At 41.9% G+C, this 24,445-nt stretch overlaps 1 protein-coding gene across 2 annotated transcripts in view; it reads right to left on the reverse strand.

Moving 5' to 3' along the window:
• Positions 1-24,445, reverse strand: part of EPHA4 (EPH receptor A4) — a 104,551-nt gene that overhangs the window by 23,826 nt on the left and 56,280 nt on the right. For both annotated transcript variants that reach the window (XM_032119444.1, XM_032119445.1), the window contains exons 5-8: positions 23,797-24,135; positions 3,414-3,538; positions 2,065-2,224; positions 915-1,026 (exon numbers count right to left, since the gene is read on the reverse strand). In XM_032119444.1, coding sequence (XP_031975335.1) covers positions 915-1,026; positions 2,065-2,224; positions 3,414-3,538; positions 23,797-24,135 — 736 coding nt within the window. The remainder of the gene's footprint in view (positions 1-914; positions 1,027-2,064; positions 2,225-3,413; positions 3,539-23,796; positions 24,136-24,445) is intronic.

Genomic DNA, 24,445 nt, shown 5'->3' on the forward strand with positions numbered 1-24,445 from the left:
GAGCGATCACAATGCATGTCTACTTTCCAGATACTACAATCATAGGCACTTAACTGCTCTCTAGGACAATTTAAAGAGCAAATGAAGAGGAGTTTGAGCATATTTGCAGCTGATGCCATTAAACCGACCCATAGAGACTGACAAAATGTGCACCCCTCAGATCCCAGGCTTCAGACGCAGTAATGATAAAACCAGTTTTATCTCAAAGTTACACTGAGGCAAGATCATGCTGGTCTTTTTAAATGAGATTGAACACAAATATGAAGACAGAAACACTCACACTGTGTTTCTGCTACACTGTCCTCCCACTCACAGGATTGTTCCTGATGCTTGGGCTGAATTTGGGAAAATGAACAAGCACTTGGTAGAAGATTGTGGTGCTACGTCGATGAAATAACCATCGATCCAGTTCTGCTGTGTTACTGCATCTGATGCTGAATGACTGTGGCTTCCATTTTACAGTCACATCCTCTCACACAGGAAGGACTAACCTGAAACACTAGTGCAGACTCATAGACTAACACAAAAATCACCAGCATAGCAGTCTGATGGCTTAGTTCACAAAAGCGCCATTGTTTATTCCCTATCAGGAGTCAGTCCAAGAAAATCTACTGTACCCATACCCATCAAACTTAACTTCAAATTACACTAACCACAAATCTCTAGCTGGCTTGCTTCTCAATGCCAGTTATTGGAATCAGCTTTGCATTTGAAGGGCAAATAGAGCTGGAACTATTGCCATTCCATCACATGCTGCTTGGTACTAATGTCGAGAAGATCAAAGCTACATGGGAGAAGGCTTGTAATGCAAATGTACTGTTTATGATGCTAATCAAAGAATTTAGCTTTGTTTGGAGGAGACAAAAAGCTCTCTGATGAAAGAGAGAGAGGGAGAGAGAAGCTTAAGTTCTTACCTCCTGCTGATGACAAAGGCTGCAATGAGAATGACCACAAGAACAACACTGCCAGCCACTGAAACAAGAAGCACTGTGGGATTGGTACCATCGCCAATGATGGGGGAAGGAACTGAAAACAGAAAAGGGAACATTAGTGTCAGACAACCTCAAAAAATCAACCTAGGTAGCACTCAATCAGCTTTCTGGCTTGTGAAGGCAGTTTAGAGTAGCACTCAAATCTACTTTCAGGCCTTTATTATATCGTCATTTGACACAATTTTCCAACAGGGTGCTAATGAGCTGAAGACATGATGTTTGATAATGATTTGGGAAACTTCAGTTCATCAGGAACAAGGACTCCCTCTCCTTCTCCCCTCCAGTGCTGCTCAGAGGGTATAATGGCTAATTTTTTTTTCCTTTCTAATTGCTTTCCACACTTCTTTCCTCCTCCTTTTTCTCTCAGTGGGGCTAGATGATCACTCCCCAACTGACAATAGAAGAGTAAGTTATTTTAAAATGTCTACCCCCCTCCTGATGGATTGTTTTCAGTTGTTAACATCCTGAATGATATTGCCACTAACTGGCATGACCTTAACTTGATTTAAGGAGACCTGTATGGCCAGAATAAAATAGGCTTGGTCACAGTGCTTTCTGCCACTGAAAAGCAAACATTTTGGGGGCTGAATTTGCATGTTTCCTTGAGCCAAGTGAAAAGCCCTACTGACAACGTAGTTTGAGCATTCTTGTCTTTATATGACTGTCTAAGAAAAAGTGCAAATGTGGGAGCTGATGTAGGACACCTAACTGATCTGTGTCAACAGCTTGTAAAGAGGAGTAACAGGGTTCTATTCTTCTTAAAATATATTCCAGAAACGTGCAAACGTCTACATTTACAGGACATAAAATCTCTCAAGCATCAATGGCTTCCAAGTATTTATGGGGTGCATGTTTCCTTATGCCACAGTGAAGTACTGTCATTGCTAGAATCTAGAATGCAGCACATCCAAACAGATGTCTCATGCCAGCTTCACGGCCATGGAGGAACATTTTCTCAGAGCAGACACACCCCAGTCCAAGCATCCAACGGGAAAGTCCCAGCACACAGCCCCGTTACATCTGCACCCTCTGCTCGAGGAGAAGCAGAAGAATTCAGTGGGACTGTCCTTACCTGTGTTAGTTGTGAACTCGAAGGGCCCACTGAAGTCTCCATACCCTGCTGCTGTCCGGGCCCGCACGTGGAACACGTACGAGGTCAGGGGGTTGAGGCCTTTGATGTCGGTGTTCCTGGAGGCCGTTTTCACGATTCGGTAGCTGCGTTCGTTCTGGTCCTGACAACAGGAGAACACAGCGGTGATGGCGTGAAAATGCCTCCCTGCACAGTGAACCTGGAAACCCCACTGCCTTGCCAAAACTGTTGTGATGAAAGAGGATGAGTAACAGTGAAGGAATTCTCAAAATACATCCTGAGGGCTCCTGCTGCTGGCCTTGCTCAATTCCCCTAGCACTGTGTGCTGCAGGGGGCTCTGAGCAAGCCAAAAAGGGAGGATGAGGCAGTAGGTATGATGCTCATGTATCACTGATTATTTAAGAAATCACACAATGAAAACCTCTGGAAAACAGCCAAGCATTCAAATAGGATCCTATTGATGAACAGCACATTTTACTCACACATGCTGGCACTTTCTTTTTCTTCCTACCAGCCAGAAACCCATATTTTAAAAATGATAACAATATTTTAAAAAAAGAAAAAACTTAGAAAATATCTTCCAAAAAGTCCATTATTAAAAATTGATCTATTTTTGGCTGAAAACTTTATCAGAAAATGTAACAATCTAGCTTCCCTGCAGATCAGACACCTTTTTCTGTATGTGGAAACCAAGTAAGTGATTTTCTTTATTAAAAAAATTAGAAGTATGAGTGTGAATGTGAGAGACAGTGCACACAAGCAAGAGCAGGTAATTGTTCATTTTAGCAGAGAGCCTTCAAAGAAAATAGCTCTTTTCATAATTCCCTACTCGAGAAGTTATTTGAAGGAATAACATCTCTCTCTAACTTGGAAAGTATGAAGAATCTAATTTTCTTTCCTTATTCTCTGTTAAAAGCCAGCCAGTCCACACTATCACTCTAAGCAGAAGCTGTCAGCAAACAGATCTTATTATTATGACTCTGTTATATACTTCATTATTATACTTCTGTCTATGAAGTAAAGCTAATGTTTCACTTCTGCCCAACATTTTTGACTCTCATTATAAATGTGATTGCTATAAAAGCTCAGTTTCTAGGTAGGAAAGAAATAACAAAATAAACTCATACCATACAGCTGGAAGAGTCTATGAGTCTTACTCTTCCAAGCAACCATTCAAGTACATGAAATCCTTAAACTGGATTTTATTAAACTGAATCTATTTGGTTTCAAATGATGGAATCCTATCTGGAAACAAACCGCAGTGGAATGAAGTAAAAAAGCTCTGCCCAAACCCAAAGGGAACTCCTTGCTTGCCCCTTTTTGAGCAGTACCTTTTCATAGTATTTGACTTCGTACTCCAGGATGACTCCGTTTGGCCTGTCAGGTTCCAGCCAAGCCAAGGCAACGCTGTGCCTTGTTATCTCCTTAGCCTGGATCAATGCAATCGGGGACGGAGCTGCCAGAAGAAAAAAAAAAAAACATTATAAGTGATAATTTAGTTTTAATGAGGAAAATGTATTTTTAATTGTAACTTTCACAACATAAGCACTTTCAGAAACTGGGTTTTTCTTGGGGGGGTGGGGGCAAGGGGAAATTAGAAGCATGAAGTATATTTCCTGTTTTCTCTAACAAAATTACATTTGATCATCTCTAAGAAAGATTGGGTTTGGATCCTGGACAATACTAGATAGGTGGGTTTTGAAGTAACAACACAATTGTCTAAACACTGCAATGTTCATGATGCCCAGGTAAAAACCTTCATAAGAGATCAAGGTACTCAAAGGACCTCTTATTTTTGTTCTCTGTCATTTTGGTCCTCTTCTTCCATCTCCTAAAATTAACTGATGTTATTTCATTAGGTATTTACTTTACAGGAACTGTGAAGTTCCTGAGGTTCCAATCTGATTTCTCTAAAGCTGAGAAAATATTGCCATTGAATTAAGTAAGGCCAGAGTAAAGCTGAATATGTATGAATTTGGGCCCTTCCATTAAAACCAGGAAACTTGTATTTCAAGAGTCTGAGCCAATTTGTGCCTCATAACTTGCCCTGCTTACACCCAAATCTGTGAGCAGTCCCTGGAAAATGGCCAAGGGTCAGATTCTGGCTTTGGTAGCTCCTTCCCAGCCAAAAGATACCAGAGACTGGTCCATTGTGTGCCGAAATGGCATCGCCTGACCCGGTCCCATGTGGCGCTGCATTGATGCCATGAACAGAAAAAGCAGGATTGCACCACCAAGGGAAAGGGCTGCAGCATTTTTGGAAAAACTCTACCTAGCAACAAGCTAAACTCCAAGACCCTTTAAACTGTATCTGTGTCAGTAATAAGGGCTGCAATGAAGGAGATAATGGAAAACATCTCTTTGTACACCGTACACTGTCTAAAGAGCCCCTGCTAATGCTGAAGTTCAGGTTTCTGACTGGCTGGAGGACAATGCCTTCTCCCTTTGCCTGTGATAGCAGCAGATTCATGGCTGCGCTGGGGAACGGGTTTTCTGAAGATTTATGAACCCGGCTGCCCCTTTCTTGCTGTTGCGTTGCTGTGTGGTCACGTCTCTAGCCAGCTGTTATCAAGCTCTTTTGATGCTGACAATAGCTGGTAAAAATGGCGGAGTCTCCAGGGATAAAAAGGGACATTCATGAAAATTTTAATCTTATCTAACAAAGCTGTCCTGTATAACCAGAGATTAGAGGTCTTCCTAAATTGAATATATTTCTTCTTTTGTCCCCTGACACTGTAGATGCTCTTTTTTCCCCATTCCCCCCCTTTTTTTTTTGTTTCTTTTTTCTACCTTTAACTTTGGGATGAAGCTCCATGAAAATGTTATAAAGTTAAAAGTATCCTTGAAACAGGTATCTTTGAAAACTACCAAGAAAGACAAATAAATAAAACAGTCACTATAAATGAAAGGAAAATTGAATGTTGAAAGCCTCAACCTACTTGACCATATCAGACAGTTCTGATGGAAGTGAAAATAACCGGTAGACACCGCAGTCACAAAAGGGTGTCTCCTCTTGATGTGAAACCATCAGGGAGCTGCTTCCCGATTTACTATTTGACAGTTTGGCATCTCTGTTAGAAATGCCTCCAGAACCTTTATCTCTTTCTTCCTTGTCTGTCTCTCACAGGCAACGGCAAATACTGAATGACAGAGGAGACTATAAACACAGCCAACAGGGAGGATTCAGGTGTGCTCCATCAAATTATATCTGTGGCACAACTGCAAACCTATTTAATAACCTCACACTTCCTCAACAGAGAGTCAAACCTTTTTTTAATTCCCCTCTGCAATAAGAATACTGCTCAGCTAATAAATTAGAAATCAGATTTGTTACCCTGAAACACACGTGCACACATCATTACTGATAAACCAAGCGGAGAGAAATCTGCTTAGTTAATGAGTTTGCTGCCTCATGCAGGGCAGACAGGCAATTCTTTTTACTGAGAATCTGTCATTTATGCTGGTCTGACCTCAAGAATTGTAGAGAGAAAGTTCACTTTTTTCCCTCTATCCTCTCTTTAACCTCCTTGGTTTCCCATTTCATTTCGGCAGACATCTATATGGGAATTTAGTGAGTCCTTCAATATTGGGCTGGTAAGTGCTGTATGAAAACGCATTTCTTCTCTGTTGTAAAATGGCTATTTGCAGCAGAAGAATTTATATTAACTAAGCCTTCTTGTGAGAGACTCTTAGCTTAATATAGCTTAACAAGTGCTTTTTCCCATCTCCCAAAAATGGACAGCTGATCTTAGGCACTACACCATACTGGAATAAGCAACACGCTCCTGCCCTCCAGGACACAAAAAGCACTTGTACATCAACCCCTTCGTTACTCCTTACAATTTTAAGAATAGCCCTATTTTTTCCTTCCTGCCCTTTATAAGCAAATTCATTCCCTTAACTTTTAGTATCTTCCTTTATCCTAGATTCTGGAGATAAACCATTTGTTTCTTTGTTTTGACTGCACAACCTGCCTCTCTATATGCTATACAGAAATCCTAAGAATGCCAAAGTCCAACTACAGGACCGAGTACCAGAACTGCAAGAGGCTCTTCAGGAGCGACATCTCGGCAGCACAGACCTACAATGGTCTGTGCAATAGGGTAGTGAGCTGAAACTCTGAGGACCTTGAGGAACTGGACCCAGTACCCACAGGGAGTACTATGGTTATCCCACTGCACGGATACGATCCTCAGTTAACAATTCCCTTTTATTTCTGCAAGTAGCCCTATAAATAAGGTGGGTTTTTTTTTTACTTGTTTTTCAGGATCCACCATCTGACCTGAAAGACTGGACTCCTGGAAGAACAACAGTTTCTCCCTGCACATGTATTACCAAAGGGTGTAAGAGTCTGGTCAATATTGTCCAGGACAAAGAGGACATCAGCACTGCCAGCTCAACACGGCACTCCAGGCAGCAGACACAGCCTTCTGAGTAAGCTTGTGCAAAATATTTACATTCTTTGTTCTTCTGCCTTTTGCCTTTAAATTGCCTCTTAGGGATGATGTGAAGATAAACATGTAAGGTTGTAAAATGATGCTTTCATCACAAGCAGAATAAAAGACAAAATATTCTCTTCTATGTGCGTGGGCTAACTGATCATTAGATACACACATTCCTACCTAAAACACATTGAGGACAGCTTGACCAAAAAAGAGTAATGTACACAATTAAGATGTTCACTGTAAGATCCCACAAAATTCATGGAAAGGAGTGGGAGATAACTTTTTCTTTCACTTTTTGCACTTTCCTCCACCCTGCTTCCTTATGCTTGGAAAGGAGCAGGAAACAATGACTTGTTTCTCAATCATCACTGCTTACAACAGCGACCTTTCTGCCACACGTGCACAGACTGCACATACCAAGCACCAATTCTACCAGAACAGCTCATTTCACAGAATGAGCTATTTTGGTGCCTAAAAAGGGGTCCCCCCCTTGAACAAAAGCACCAAGTGTAACTTTCCTGAGTTCAAAGCTCAGCAGTTCCTCTCCCTTAAAAACCCCACTCCCTACTGATGTGAATGTTGCAATTTTCTTTCATCTACTTCCTCAATAACCTGCCATTAAACACCTACTAGTAGTTTTATTACCTCAGTTCTGAGCTTGCGGCCTACAGAGAGAGAAAGAGCACAGATGTACTACAAAAACTTCACCCAAATGCCATAAAACCATATCCCAAGGCTAGCAAGTGCTGAATTGTAGCAGTTTTGAGGCACTTTAAAGGATGGCAGAGGCAGAGTGTCAGTTTTTCATTACTGGTTCAAATTAGGAGGGGTGGGGGGGGAAAGGAAAGAGGAAAAAACCAGGAAATAAATAGATGCAATAAAGTCTCTGGCATGTAGGCATCCATGAGTGAAAACAGCCCTTTATAAAAGTACAGCACATGAGTACTCAGATATCAAAGATACACAATGCCCAGTGTTTTATTGAAGATGCCTTCTTACCCACAGCAGGGTTTACTTTCCACTCCCCATGATCTGAATTTAAATGGATCATGTTTACTCAAGGGGTCTTTCACTGACTGAAAAATATACCCACAGTTTGTACATTATCTCAGCTAAATTCAAATAACATATTTAAATTTAATTACTTGAAGCTTAGGGGTTTTCATGCTTTTCTTTATTCCCTCAATTGCACACAACACTTATTTGTTCTTATCAATGGCTATGCACTTTGTCAAGCATCAAAATTAAATGCTTGAAAGCACTAATGATGTTACTGTGATTAAGGGTTTTTACCTTCCAGGGTATATACTAAAAGCCTGCTCCATTATTAATTACTTTAAAAAAAAGATAAAAAAAAAAAGATAAGATTTCTGAGAATCTAACACTGAAGAAAAGTCCTCTTAGAAATCAAAACAAGACATTAAAAGATCTTCCATTAAAAGATCTTATCTTGATTGGGACACAACATACAGAAGGGAACCTGGCACATTTCAGGTTTTCTCTTTGACCATTTACCTTGTAACACTGGGGGGGTTTATGCAAGATTTTGTAAATTATATTAGTAAATAATCTCGCAGCAGGAAAAGGATATACAGCACAAAGAATCAAATATGGTTTTAATAATTTCTAAAGGCAATGCTCTGGGTCAGATTCTGATAATTTTATTCATGTAAGAGGGCATCTTAATTAACTAGCTGTCACACTGACTTCAAATTGAGGGAAGAGAGAAATGTCCAGCCCTCTTTAGTTACATGTACCAGAATAAATTAAAAAGAAGGCAGTTCTCTCTCACAGAATCACAGAATGTTAGGGTTGGAAAGGACCTCTGGAGATCATCCAGTCCAATCCCCCCGCCAAGACAGGGTCACCTGGGCAGGTTACATAGAAATGCATCCAAATGGGTTTGGAATGTCTCCAGAAGGGGAGACTCCATGACCTCCCTGGGCAGCTGTTCCAGTGCTGTTCTTCCTCATGTTGAGGAAATTCTTATGTTTTAGTTTATAGTCATTGCTCCTTGTCCCATCACTGGGCACCACTGGAAAGAGTCTGGCACCATCCTCCGGGCACCCCTTTGAGACCTCATTGTTGCATTAATGAGATCTCCTCAGTCTTCTCCAGACTAACTAGGCCCAGCTCCTGCAGTCTCTCCTCATAAGGGAGATGCTCCAGACCCATCATCCTCTTTGTGGCATCCACTGGACTCTCTCCAGTAGCTCCTAGTCTTTCTTGCACTGAGGAGCCCAAAACTGGACACAGCACTCCAGATGTGGCCTCACTAGGACCAGAAAACATTTAAGCATGACCACAGTTCCAAACATATGGAAAGCATATGTACAAGCCACGTATGTCCATCAGGATAAGCACAGGAAAGGCTCCTGCACACGTGTGAGGTGATGTGCTCTCACAGATTAGATGTCTGTGCACATCTGAAGAGCCAAGCTGGAGTCTGGCATTCCCATTCCTCACTGTCAGCATGACAGCTATGCCTTTCTCCGAGGGACCTGCCAGAGTCTGTGGGCTGCCTGTGCACTTTAAAAATTAACCACATGCATATTTGGGGCTTTTTTCATTATTCCCTCTGTAAAAGTGGAGCAAACATTTATACTAGTGATGATTGGACCAGGTTAAGACTTGGACAAGGAGCTAGAGGCCTGATTGCTCAACCAAGCCATTGGAAGCTTCCCAAGACATTCCCGAGTCCTCTGTCTTCCCACCGTCTGCCTCTCCTTCCCCCAGGAATGACGACTGGCAAGGAACACCTCCCAGCCTGGAGAGTGAGACACGCCAAGATTCAGGCCAGCATTTTCAAGCTTTTAGCGTTTAAAGCAAAGACTTTAAATCTCCGCCTCTGGAGTAAAGCGCCCAAGGTTATCCACCCACACGTGAAAATCCTGGCCGGCGCAGTGAGAAGCGGCATGACAGCTGAGCTTGGCCCCTTTCTTCCCAATCCCTTTAACCAGCCCTAATGCTGCTGAACTGAACTTTCCCTCCTTCTTGCTAGAAATTACACTGCTCAGGGAAAGCACCAGCTTGGCCACAGGGTATTCTTGCAGGACACCTTCATCCCAAACTGACAGGCACAAGGGATCTTCCCTTACTTTCCAGGCTCTGCAACTCAGTCACAAAGTTCTCTGAGAAAAACAAGTAACAGGCTCTCAAACCTAGGGACCAGCTCACATCAGTTATGCTTGTAATGATGTGTTCATAAAGAAAGGGGCTAGAAAATGAGATTTTAAAGACTGTTAACACAGTATTATTATGTTTTAAACATTTCCTCTGTTTTAAACTTTTCATTTCTTGCCTCTCCCAAAAGAACCTGTGCTGCAAATCTTGCCAAACCACAAAAGCTGGCTCTGACTTGCATCAAATCAAAAGCTTGAAGGAAAACCCAGGCTCTTAGCAGCAACAAATAGTAGTAAATTGAGGATTATTAGAGTGCTGTATTTTTACCACCTCAATCCAGCTTCATTTCTTGGTGACTTGCAGTGGCTGCTGAGGATCCACAAAGAGCCTGTGTGTTTTCTGGGCTGCACATCTGTGTCGCTTTTAGCACAGACTACTTCAGCATACCAGAACTGCTCTAATTTAGATCAAAACTATTATAGGAACTGAGATGACCACAGTTCCCTGTGGTTTACATCAGAAATGAAGGGAGAATGAAGAAGATTTTGCATGCCCAGGAGAGGGCTCGTTCTAGTGATTAAAGAGGGCCAGCTCTTGACAGCAATACATTATTTTCAAGTACTGGGCCCTCCAATTTTGAAGGCCAAATAATGATGTCAGCTCATGCAATGCAGGTCTGGAATTACTCCAAAGATTTGAATCTGCAAGATACAATCCCAAAGATTGCCTTAAACCAAAAGATTATAGAATCTACATAGCATTTAGCAAGAGATTTGTATTACAACTCAAGCATGAGGTCTGTTTCATCTGAAAACTGCTTGTTTTCTTTCTGCTAGCTTGCTAAGAAATCCTGTTGGCATGTTCTGACACGGATAACTTAATAGTTGCCAACAGAAACATGGCAGAATACTGTGTATTTCCTGTATGTATGAATGCCAGTTTAAAACAAACAGGAAAACAAGCCTTTCAGTCATACGGCAATTTATAAAAATCTATCTGAACATCACAACCACTTAAAAACCCCAGCACCGAAACGTTTCTAAATGCTAGAATGATTAACATGGAAGGGTGAACACACTCAGAGCTGTGAGTTACTCTAGAAACTCCAGAGCTATAAGTAATTTGTTAAGATGGGGAATTAGTCAGCAGCTGTCTGACCTGAGCAGTTTTGGAGCCGCTGGTCACAAAGCAGGTCACGTTGCAGTTACTCTTCCCTCTAGCTGAGCTTGGAATCTGACCCAGTATAAACAACAATAAATTTTGTAGCCTAAAGAAGCCAACACTGATGCTCCACTACAATATACTGGATTGAGAGAAGCAAAAAAAAATGGGCCAGGCAGTCCAGACAAAGAGAGACTGCTGTGGGCCAGAGCTGTCACACTTAGAGGTGGGACCCCAGGACCTGCATTTGGGTGGAACACTTGTGGGAAGCACTTGCTGTACTTCCTCTTACTTCCCAGAAGCTGGTCCAGCAAGCACAGGCCATCAGAAACCCCTGATGCTGTGCCACAATGTACAGCACCCGAGGACAGTGGATCTGGGGGAGGTGGAAAAAGGAGTTAGAGACCATAACCCCTAGTTATTAAAGCAGATAATAATGTTGGAAATGGAGCATTCCCCAACAGTTCAAAATAAGTAGCGTAGAGGAAAATGCCCCACTTAGCATCATCCCCTCAGGACTACCCTGCCTCACCCACACACCCTGCTGTTCCTCCCAGGAAGCCAGAAGTAGCCACCAGAGGTAATGCCTCCCCAGAAATAGCCTGTCCTTCACCTGTGCACTGCTGCAGCACAGGAGGATCTGCTGAGCTGCCTTTTCTAAATGAACTCCATTCCCCCCCAGCCCCTTCCACCACGAAACCAAAGCTACCCTTAAAGAAACACCAGCTGCCCTCAAATGAGACCCCTACCCAATTCTCTAAGCCCTTCCTCAAGTCAAACAACCATCCAGCTACTCCTCCTTCATTTTGCCATCCTCCTGCCCACAGCCGGAACAGTTAAGACATTTTTGCACACACGTCATCAGTCAACACACAAGAAGGGAAAAGCTGTTCTTAAATTGTACATAACCAATGAAATAACTTACTGTATCTGTGCCCTGCAAACCACTTGTTGTGTCCAGCTTTCAAACCTCTTACAACAGTGCTTCAATAATCCGTAAAACAACAAAAAAATATTGACCTTGCTGTTTTAACAGGGCAACCCTTTGTCTCATAGGGCATAGGACAGCTCTCACCTGATGCCCCATGTCTGTATCTATCAAAAGAAAGCCTCATTTCTGCTCCCTGGTCCTTTCTTATACTTACCACCAAGTGACCTGAGCATGTGGTTATCCCAACAGTTAGGGCATAAAGCTTAACCCACTATGGGGCAAATGTGTGATTTGGCACACGAGGCAACACATCTCCTAACACTGTTCTCCTTGGTTCTCACACAGTTACTTTTTATTTACTTGAAACATGGATGTCTAGATGATGTATATATATGTGCTAAATAACGTCCTTTGTCACTTACTTTCAGCATTAAGATTTTGTAAAAAGCGCTGCTTAAAAGCCTTTTTGAAATCCAGACAAACAGAAGCCTCTGCCCTATTTGCCACTTAGATGCCTTGGAAATAGTGAAGTATCTTCTAAACAAAATAAATAAATTAATGGTATGACGCATTTTGCTAAAGCAGCATTCGCTATTTTAATAAATAGATTTGGCCACATTGCCTCATCCTGGCTTCTGAAGTGCTTCAGTAATAGCACTAGACTTTGCCATTTGGGTTTCTCACATCAATCATCTAAAGTCAGAAATGGCAAGATTCTTGGGGAAAGAAAAAGTAATAAAATTATGAACATTTTACTTCCACTGTGATCCACAGCTCCAACAGCAACTGCAGGCTGGGTCTCAGCCATGTCCTCCTGAGCCTGCAGCACCCAACAGAATCCAAACCCAGGACTCACTCAACAATAAAAATCACAATTCCCATCTTAACACTTGAGAGCATAAATTGTTTCAAAGTCACCGAAGTTAAGGAACTTCAGCCATATTTAGTTTCAGCTCCATCACAGAGAGGCTGTTGCAGAAGGTTTGCATTTACGTATTTACATTTCAGCTGAACGAGCTACAAATTTTAATTATAGTTGATATTCAGAGTGTTCAGTTGGAACTCCGGTGAAGTACCTTCTGTACAAAGGTTAGATGGATTTTACATGATACAATCTCTGCTGTTGAGAATGCCTGAGATTGAATCAAGGTTTGGGTTTTCTGGGCTCATGTTAGTAGCACTTTGTGAAAGACACTGGTCTGACAGCACTTGGAGATCCTCATTCTCCCAGGATGCTGCAAGACACTCTGCCATACTCCCCATGAAAGTTCCTCTTCTCCAGGGGAAAAAGATACTCTGTGCTTTTGGAAAGTACCACAGAGGATCAGACTGCAGCACATTTAACTCACACTTGGAGCTCTCCCACCAGGTTCTTTCACTGGAACTGAATTAAACCCCCTTTCCTTCACCCACAACGGGCAGATTTGTTCAGGAAATTAAAAATCATTAATAGACCCGATGAGAGAAAAAAAGCTCTGCACAGTGTTGCTGCAAAAAGCAAAATTACCTATGTTTGCCATTCATTTAAAAAAAAAAAAAAAGTGATGAGGTACAAACTGGGGAAGAGCCCTAAGCTTCCTGAAACGCATAAACCTTAAAATTAAAATCTTACTTCATGATGTCAGTAGCCAATTACATCATAGGTGGCACATAATTAAACTTATAAAGGGGTTTCATTATTTTGGTTTTATGCTGGATACAGAAAACCAGTGCATTATTCGTTTTAAAATTGTGTCAGCTGGAAAAACCCCAAGTGGAATCAGCAATTAAATATTAAAGGTGACTGCCTCAGTGTAAAACACTCCAAAGAATAATTGGTTTCCTGTGCATTGCAAGTGCCATTACAAAGTCGGAAAAATTTCAATCCTAAAAATAAATAAACTAAGTAAATAAAAATTTAAAAAAAAAAAAATTCAACCTCATGAAGTTATGAGGCTTTTAAGCTGTACAAAGACCAACCAGTATTATGTCCTGGAGAAGTACTGAGCTACAGTCTGGGCAAATAAAAGCCCACGAAAACAATAATCCCAAATTCACTCAGCAGTCACACAGACTGGTCTGTATTCTGAGTTTGGACCTTCGTTTCTAGTCCCATATTGCAGCAGGTAGGATGATACTCTGGTTAAAGCAAAATGCCACTTGTGCAAGCAGTGCTGAGAAGTCTCCCTTTGAGCCCAATCCACCCTTTTCACATCAGTTTTTCCCAGTCCTTCCATAATTGCAGCTTTAACCTTCAGCACAGGCAGCAGTGACAGCAAGAGGCTCTTGCAAAGGCACCGCTGGGTCTGCACCTCCTGTCTGAGGTATCACAGAGAGCCCACAAATCCCTGCAGCTCCTTCAGGACTCCCCTTGGCTGCCCCATCCCAGAGTGCCCAGGGAGCTTGAAAAACATGGGATTTAACGCTCAGCCACTTACATATTCCAGTCACTTTCTGCCTTATTTATGTGCATGCACAATATCCTGATAAACTATATGGGAGGCTGCGGCTATTCCATCTGCATTCCCTTTTATGCTCGAAAGATAAATTGGGGCTGATTCAGAGGACAGATTTAAAGAACGCAGTCTGTTACCGAGACAAGCGCAATCTTCCCAGGGAGCCCTTGTAGCGGGTTGTCTCCAGATCATGCCTTGATTTGTTTGCTAAAATAAATGGGACAGCACACAAAACTCAATTCATACACAAGACACCTCTTCCAGCCCACTATGCCTTCCTATTTTGCTTAGTCAAAGCTGTCTTGTTCTATTATCTCTTGATAGGACCACTTAACAGCAACACAGAAAATTAAAAATAATAAAAAGCTAATTAAAAATTTCAGTGCTTCCCTTTTAGCCTTCGGTCATCTATGGAAATGAAAGACATTTATATCCAAAGCACATTACAGTTTAAGGGTTTTTTTCTGTCTGTAATAATCCATGGATACTTTCAATGGATTTTAATACAGACAAAACCAAAGATATTTTATGGAGCAGTAGAAGAATTTAATAAAAAAATCAGAATCAGTCAATCGTCTTTTTAAGACTAGGTGATAGAATTCAATAGCAGGGATAAAAGTCCTAATAAACTCTGCGGGAACAGTTCAGAAGGCTGAGACAAAAGCTATCATTTCCTTTTAAATTAACAGTAGGATTTTTCCATAAGGGATGGTTTGAAATACAAATGACCACAGGAATAAAATACAAATGCTTGAGCTTCCTACATCTCTCTTAACTGCATTTTAAAAAATAAATACAAAACCATGGTCAACTTTTGTTATCACCAGTTTCCAAACCACAACTTTCAGAGACCCTGAATCCAGTCTCAGAGTGCACTCGAAGTTCTGGGGCTCCGGTTCTTGAATTTAGTAATGAAGGCAGATTACCTTAATCTAAGGAGACGCCATGAAATCCTTCAAGTGGATGCAGAGAGAGGCTACGCATTTGCCCACTTTGTTTGGGAGGGGAAGCCCACTGGAGCCCTGCCATGATAATAAAGCGCTCCCTGCACACCAGTTCACACGTGGGGCTAAATCTGAAGTGACATTTCTCAATGAAAGAAGCAGTATTCACTCGTGTGCTCAGCATTTTGATGTCCACCAGAATCTGGCAAACATGATTATAGAGAACCAGCAGGCATGCCACAGCTCTATTTAGCCCTCACGGTTTAAAGCAATGCTACGCAACATATAAATAAAATATAACGGGCTGCCTTGGGATGGCGTTCTGGGAGTGGGATTTCATGAATATGGATGGCCTTGACATACATTTCACAAGGACAGAATATCTGAAGCAGAGTGGGCTGCATTACCGACCCTTTGGGGTCAGTTCAGCATCCTGCCCTCCAAACTATGAGCCAATGCAGAAACTTTTGGGCTTCAGGGACTAGCTGTGTTTATTTGTGCTACTCTGCATGGCATTTTAATTAGTAACTGTGTGGATTTAAAAACTGTGAATGGACACACAGGGGTAGTTGTGAAGCCTAGCTTTTGTGTTTCTACTCTCTCAAAAAATCCTGTTTGAGGACACCAGCAGGGGGTTAATGGAACCTTTCATAAAGTTCTCCGAAGCCTTTTATTATTGCTGAACTACCAACTGGACTCTGCTGCCTCTCTGGCTGCTTTCCAATTAATTTAGTCATCTGCAAAAACAACTAGAGAATTTAGAAGCCCATCTTAACATCTAGTAGGCACAAACATTCTTGGGCAAATTCTCTTTCCACATGAAAATATTTCTGTGCCAATTGTTTAAGGGAAGTGCTCATACCGATCGTCAAGCTCCATGAATGGGAAATGTCAGTGTGCTGCCGGGGAAAGTGAGCACACAGTCAAATAGTCCAGAGCAAATAAAAGCTGCAGGACCACATCTCCATCTCTGTCAGTTTGGTAACTATCCATCTGTACCAGCAGCACTGAGACCAGAATTTTATGCCTCCTTGAAGTAAACTTATACGACTTAAATATATCAACATTCCCCAATGCTGAAATTAAGCATTTCTTTCCCTAGAAGTATGTGTAACTAACCTCCATTTTCCATAACAAACCACGAGATCTTTTAAAAAATGTGACCAAATTTTTATTTAAATGCTGCAATTACATCTTGGCTCTATCTGACATGCAGCTTGTCTAAGCTGTTCGCTGAACCCTGAAGCTGGTTATTTACTAAGGATCTTTAGAAAGCACTTTTTTATTTCCTTCCAACCAAGACTTGTATCCCCCACCTTGAATACAAATTCATGGAAATGGGTGGTGCAGACAGCTTTGCCAGAAAGCAAGTGGTTGTTATTTTAATTATTATTTCTTTGTGGAATGCTGCAGTTACCTTAAAATAATAATAATTTAATCCTTCTCAACAATAGTTTTCCCGGTTTTGTTTTTAAGACAGGAGCACGTATGCCTAACTACACATTTATTACAGACCATCAGTTAAAGCCTCTGCAAGAACACAGAGCTGTTAAGAAGAAACTCCCACTTGCATCTGCCAGCTTGGAGAAGCTCCTTACTCAGACACTTAAACTTACACACGTAATTAAACGTGCAGCAGAAGAAACCTGAGGCAGTCAACACATGACATCTTCAAGTCTCTGAGAAATCTCATATTCAATGCTGAAATTTGCCCATCCAAAAGTATTCCCCACTGTTCACTTCCATGCAATTCCCAAATTTCTAGCACTAGGATCACTTTTCTTTCTGCATCTCCCACTGCATTAATATTTGAAAGATCTGTGGTTTCCCAAAATACATCATTTGGTTTGCTTCATAAGTCGTCACAGTAACTCCTTTCAATGTAAGTCTTCAGATATCAAAAGCCAAAACATAAGTCCCTTGGAAAACCAAAGCAGGGGAAGAAAAGGCAGGTGGCTGTCCTGCACAGCCTGGCAGGTCACCTCACTGATCAGGGCAGGTGAAACCCTACAACAGTGGACAGCTGGTCTCAACCCTCCTGCTTGAACAAGCATGCGCAGGGGGGATCACTGCTCATGTCTAGCAGAAAAATGTGAAGCCTTAGAAACCTCACCAATTTATATTCAAAATGAGAAAGTTGCATATAATTAGCCTGGAATGCTGCAAGATCTTGTAAAAAATCACTTGGAGTGTCACACTCATGGATCATCCCTTTTCCAAGTCCTTGCTTACTAGTTTTTATTTTCTTTCCTACGGAATTCAGGCTTAACACAGCTCCATTTGGGGAATAAGGAGACTGCTGATCCATCATCCTTAGTACAAACACCTTAAAGCAAAGTAAGAACACCCCTTTTGCAACTCCCCATTACCCTGGCATTTTACAGAAAAAATAATGCAGCAGCCAGTAGTATCACACACACTTCCCATGCTCTGGACAGCTGGCATGCATCCAGATGTTTGCCAAGAGATTATTTTAAATCAGGCTTGTGGGGAACTGGGTGGCCAGGGTGCTGTGACTGTTTATACACACCCAGCTACGTGCATGAGTTTCCTCACGGGTTTGTGTGCCTGAAAAAGGACTATTGGAACAGACTACTTGCATCCTTTGGCTGCGGGAAACAAGTAACTGGAAAGGGTGGGAGTGTGCTGGTAGCAAGTACTTAGAATAAAAATAGGAACTCAATTGACTCTTGGATGCCTGTGAAGGCTACAGCCAGGCCAGCTGTGCCCAGCACCTGGAGTGCCACTCGCTCTCCTGCTTGGGCAGAGGCTCGAACTCACCCTCCTGCACTTCTCCCGGGCTGGGCCATCCAGCCTGATGTCACCTCAACACTTTCCAAAGAGTCGAAACGCTCCTGAGGAACAGCCTGGCCCAGCACCTTAATCCCTCCCTCCACAAAGCCCTGAACCCCACCAGCACAGCCCCATCCCGACATCACCCATGGGAACAGGGCAGGAGTGGGGCTGGAGAGCCCACCAGCCGTGGAAGGGGAGCTGACTTGCACAAGCCTCCCGACAGCCTCACCAGGGACTAGGGAAGGGGGATGCCACAACAGAAAATTACTTATTTTGCCAGCTTACACTATTTCATAGGGTCTGCGAAACTGTGACATGAGCGCATGATGAATTCTGTCTTCGCATCTTTCCCCAGCTATTTGGAGATGAAGTCTTCCTTGGGGTTATACAGCCCTTCAAAAATTATATTTCAACACAACAATAAACAGCTCTTCACCAGGACTGCATTTTAAAAAAGGAACATTTTTTGCAAGAGCTGGGCATAAAACTAGCTGTCTGAATGACTACAGACCTTGCTATTTTTAAAATCAAAATTAACTTCTTTCAGCACCTATCGATAACATTCTTAATATGCACATAAATATCACCACGCACAAAATCAAAAAATGTTATGTTCACTCTCAGCAAACAGAAATGATTTACTATTACTTACACTGAATCCAGGACTATACTCAAAGAACATGAGGGAGCTCAGAGAATCACATGGATCGATCAACCTTCAGAGTAACTGTTAATTTTATTTTCCAGTAGTAGTTTAAGGCTGTTCATGCAGCCACCTAAAGAAAGCTCTGTGACTGAAATCTACTCAACACTGTCTTTTGATGTTTCACTACAGAGCAATTCTTTGTAGGTAAGTTATAAATATCCAGGAAAATAGTACATTAAAAAGAAAATACTAAAATCCTTAGCTTTCCTGGCCTTGGCATGAGTTACTTTTGATCTGCCTGAGCAACTACTATTTTTTTGACATGAGGAGTGCACACTGACCAAGGGCAATGTATGTTCATGAATTTTTACTGATTGCAAATGTAGCTCAGCACAAGCTAAACCACACTGGCATAATGTAAGACCTTATATGCATTTTCCATGCTGTTCTGTACAACACGTGAGGAATGCTAATCAGCATTGGAAAGGAAATGTGGGCTTTCAAAGAAGACCTACGGAAATGCAAAATGGAAATATATATTCCCCTACCAAAAAGTCCAGAGGAATTTGCGAGTCATAGCTCCCACTTCTTTCCCCTCTACCCATGCCATTTCTTACTTGAAACACCACCATCCTTCAAAGGATTGGGATCTTCCAGGTTTGGGGTATTTTTCCTTTTAGTAAAGGAATTAAGAACATAACAAACAAACCTAAAGGCTAAATAAAACTGAGTCTGAGTAACAGCTGACATTTCCCTTCCTTGCACTGGAAGTCAGTATTTTGGGTTCATTACAACTGTCCTAGAAGAATACTCAATTCACACAGATCTTCTCAGCGGTGCTCAAATCCTGGTGGCACCCTGACCCATTTTAGTTCCTGCCTGGAAATGGATACCGAAGCACTGCAGGGCTCTGAGTGACACTGAGGGACCGGGGGAGCACACAGAAGAGGGGGAAGGACTGCAGCACCGCCAGCCACCCCACTCTGCCCAGAGATGAGGCAGCTCTGAGACAGGTGAAGACACGGCCGCACAGGCCAGGGGTGGGGCACTGCACAAAGCGGCTGGGACGAAGAGTGACAGCAGGAGGAGGAATAACTGAGACAGAGAGCCCGAGATACTCTCAAGAAGGGTCATTTCTTGATCCTGAGCACAGGCAGCTTGAAAACATCCAGTCTGATGCAACGGGAGAAAGAGTAGGTTTAATTATTTATACTGTATTTTCATCCTAATTGGCACGTCCTGCATCCATCTAGCTCTGCCCGTCCACTTAAGGAAACACGGAGCCCCAGGTAACCTAACAAGGTAACAAATCACCAGGCAGTCTGTTTATTCAGAAGCATCAACTGCTTAAATTCCAACAAGCAAAGGAGCGGAGCAGGACACCCATCCCTCATAAAATGCAAACAAATCAAAGGGAGCCAAGCAAGCAGGATAATAAGTTTGGATTTTAAATCTCATTTAAGCTTGTGTAGGCTCTGCCCCCCACACTGCTCCCCTGCCTTACAAATGATTTTAGCATCCATGCAAAAACCTTGTCCCTGCAGCACTGCCACACAGAGGGACTGAGCAGGGAACCGGCCTCTCAGGCTGGAGACCTAAACAGCTCAGCTGTTTAATCCTTAATAAAAATATAAACTGTTCAGCACCTCTTCAAAAAAAACGACACAAGCTTCCTGCATGCTGTGAACAAGATCTCTTTATTGAGAGCTTTACTTTTAATTTTGAACAGCTTCACAGCATTACCCTTAGCAGAAAAAAAAAAAACCACCAACAAGCCCGGAGATTTTTGAGCTACTCAGTCAACAGCCTGATAGAGTTCCTCATTGAAATTAGCTTCTCCTAGCAGCATCACATGAGAATTGCTGGTCTGCATCTCTTCCACAAGTCATTTCACAATTTTTTAAAGATGTACAAAGTGCTCATTTCATTTCATTGAAAACAGAAAGCCAAAAAAGCCACCACTGCTGGTGGACACCCTCAATATCAGCACTTAGAGTACTCATTGTGCTAAGAACACTGGCTCCAAGTTTTAGCAGCTCAGCGTTCCATCCTTGCTTTTTTAATTCTCTTCATTCTCATATGGTAAAAGAGTAATGGGTCCCATCTCAAAAAAAAAAAAATTATTATACTAAACCTGCAGAATAGTGAACTGAATTCACAATTCAAAATTCTTAAAATGTCACAACACTGAAGTATTTCACTAGGAGATAGAAATTTTTACTTGCTTCAAAGCCTGAAATTTTGCCTTTTTTGGAAAAAAGAAAGCTATAAAAACAAGACATTTTCCAAAGCAGAAAAAATACTTTTTTCACATGATTTTTGATCCTACTTTGAATAGGAAATCTTATTTTCATTTAAACACTTTTCTACAGTATTGGAAACTGAAAAGAGTTTCTAAACAAAGAGTGGAAAGCAAACTGCTTCGTTTCATTATCTCCAGGATTAAAACAACAAAAGCAAACAAAAACCCACCTGTGCCTTTCAACTGCACCTTTTATGTCATTGCAATGCATTCCATCAGTTTTGTGCTGAATGTATCACCAATGATTTCTCTTTGCTTTCTGCTTGTCTCCAAATGCACACCTTTCACAGGGGCTGACACCAAGGCAAGCAAGCACACAGATACCTGGATTCCTGATTCTCGCATCAAAAACTGCTTCAAAAATTTCTGCATATTCAGATTATATGGTTGCATATTTGGAAGATCAAGGTGTTAAGAGAAAAAATTCCCTAGTCCCTTGCATACTTATCATTTCTACTGAATTTAACTCAGAGAGGCACCTCTTGCAAACGATTTTAGCAAATTCTCCAGAATACAATCCAAAAGCACTGCTCATACGTAAAGAACTAAAAAAACCTCCCCATACTGACAACATTTTTTTTCCTATCAGGTGTTGGGAAGCACAAGCATAGAGAGCAAAACCAATAAAGTAATTTACACATTTTCAGTGTTGGTGGTTTCGTTTTTATTAGTAAAACAAGGAAGAAGTGCTATTAAGGGAGGAGCTTGGTTCTAATCTGAATTTAGAATTGCCTTAAAGAAACCAAAGCAGCTTTACATTAGTGTAAGAAAGGTACAAGATCAAAACCAAGCCTGTGGCAGTGCTCCATCATGACATGATTTCTTTATAATGAAATATAGTGAAAGAAAATTAGTGGCACAAGGATTTTAATGCACCCCAGACACACATTTACAATGATTAAACAGATCAGTACTTGTAAAACCCAAGGGTCTAACTTTACGAACCTTTACTCAAGCAAGCAGTTTCACTAAAATCAATGGGATTATTTGCATATGTAAGGATATTTATCTCAGCTGGGATCTGTAGGTTTAGGCCACACATTTCTATTCATATCTCCTGTGCAGCAGAAACCACAAAGTTGTACGAAGAACAGGAGAACACTGCACCTCGGAGTTAATTTTCATTTACACCAGTATAATTTTCTCCATCCCTCTGACGCATTTGATAAACTGGGCATGTTTCGAAATTGGAAATGTTGGCAAAAATACAAATTTCCTGATGGGAAGAATACTACTCATGGATAATAAACAAAATCAATTCTTATTTGCATACTCCATCAGATTTTGGTTTGCATATAAAAGCATAAGATGGTAGAATTTTCACACGGTAGATGGATCCTGCTCATTTATTCATGCATATATGCATCCACTAATCCTTACACATGCCAAAATCAGTCAGAAATACTCTCTTTGCTAAGCATTCATAGCACAAAAACACTGTCCCTGCTGCTGTTCTCAACCTTCTCTTTTCGTATAGCGTATGACAGCACTCTCTCACGGCTTTCTCCCAAGACTCCCTAAAAGCCCCTGCTCTCTATTAGTCTTCTTTTCACTAGGCAAAGTGGTAGTTTGAATTTTTGAATCATAATTTAAAAGGGATGCTGTCAACTGTATATGAAGAACAAAAAACACTGGTCCAGATTTTCAAAGGCGCTTCGGCATGGACTTGACAATTTCGCTTGTAACTGTCACTGCAAAATTGAATGTATTTCTCCCTGGTAATACCGACATGTCCTGGACTACAGCTAAAATTTGCAGATTTAGACTAAGCCTACCTATTTTTCACACACACCTACCAGGAAACAGAATTCAAAATATTTATATGGTCTGGTACTATCAAAATATGCAATATTAATATTGTCTCATACACCGTAAGCCTGGTGATAAATGATCCCCTGTAAGCTACGCTCCGAGGTGCTGAATGCCTGCAACATCTGTGGGACCTGAAGGCAATCAGCACTCTGAGCCATCAGATAACAGGTTTGACGGTCTTGTAGCCAGTCTGACAGTCTGGATACCTAATTTGCATTTAGAAGAGTGTCATATTCAAATGTATATAATTTTGTGCATTAAATTAGAAATTCAACTGGAACCCTGTGCGTTAAACCCTAACTGGTTGCAAACTAAAAAATGTTTTCATGTAATTAAAGAAAAAGATCAAACAAATTAGCATCAAAACGAAATGGCAATCTGCTGCAGCAGCCTTTGCCCTTACTAAGTCAAGCACAGGGTACCAAAAAAGCAGAGCTGCCCAGGGTATCTGAAATAACCTTGTGTACACAGAAACAGTATTTCACTCTCCCAAGTGAATGAAACACAAAAATCAGTCAGCATGAAGATGAAAGCTCATATACGATTTCTATAGCAATGCCAGCTCTGATCAATTGAAACATTGTCAGCAGCAGGTTAAGGAGGTATTTATTTAACAAGGGGACAGAATCTAATTGACTTTCCAGGAGAGGAGAGCAAGCAGGCAGGCGAGCAGGCGCCCACTCGTTCCGCTCATTGAATCCCTTTTTCAAGGGGGGCAGGAGCACAACCTTGTGCTCCCCAAGCACGTATTTTGCCCTCTGCAGACACCAAGGACATCCTCGTGTCCCTGTGCAGGGTGTCCCCTGCAAAGAGCAGAGCTGCTGGTGGGCCAGGGAGGGGACAGGGCAGCCGTGCTGTTGTGCTTCTGCAGAATGCCTCCCAGCGTCCTGCCCATGTGCTGCAGCACAGCCTGCTCCCAGACACAGCACCCAAACCCTCCTCTCTCTCCCCGCCTCTGAAACATTTAAACTATCCACATAAATCACCAGAAAATAAGGGTTTGACCCAGTTACACATCTCAGGGCTCCTCGCATTCATTTTCTAATGCTAAATGTAATGGAAATCACAGCTTTCCTAAAAAACAGGCAGCAGAGAGTGGAAGGGAATTGCTGTTCCTACCTGCTTGGTTAGTTGTCACAGTGACTGACACAGCCTGGTCCTGGTTGGGGTTTTGCCTGGACACTCCATTCACTGCCCAAACTTCAAAAGTGTAGTTGGTGTGTGCCAGGAGGTCAGTGATGGAGACTTTGGTGGTTTTCAGGCCGTTCTGCTGGGGGCTGAAGTGCACCCCACTGCCACAGGAGCGGCAGCGGCTGAGCTCGCCGGCCCCGCACCTCTTGCACACCACGTTGTAGGAGACGTCCTCCCGGCCACCCTTGTTCTGGGGGGGGCTCCACTCCAGGTTCACTGAGGTCTCGTTGACATTGGAAATCAGGTTCTGGGGAGCAGATGGAGGGCCTAAAAAGACAAAGTACATGTGTTTTCAGCTAATTTAAAAAAAAAAATCTTACATAGTAACATCAGAATTAAGAGTTGCAGACCCTGTGCAACTCCCATTTAAGTCAAGGGCAACAGAGACCAAACAGAATTTTACTTCTCTCTGTTCTTAATGAAGGCAGAAAAATTAACTGGTAAGTCAAACTCTGATCTCTTCATCTGATGAACTAACAGTATTTTCCAGCTCTAAATGAGCCTGAAAGCTCAGTATTGCAATTAAACAGGAGTGGGACTTTTTCCCTTTCACTATTTATACTTGTTATGAAAAATG

Source organism: Corvus moneduloides, chromosome 10 (assembly GCF_009650955.1).
Source record: "Corvus moneduloides isolate bCorMon1 chromosome 10, bCorMon1.pri, whole genome shotgun sequence".
In the NCBI taxonomy this organism is placed as follows: domain Eukaryota; kingdom Metazoa; phylum Chordata; class Aves; order Passeriformes; family Corvidae; genus Corvus; species Corvus moneduloides.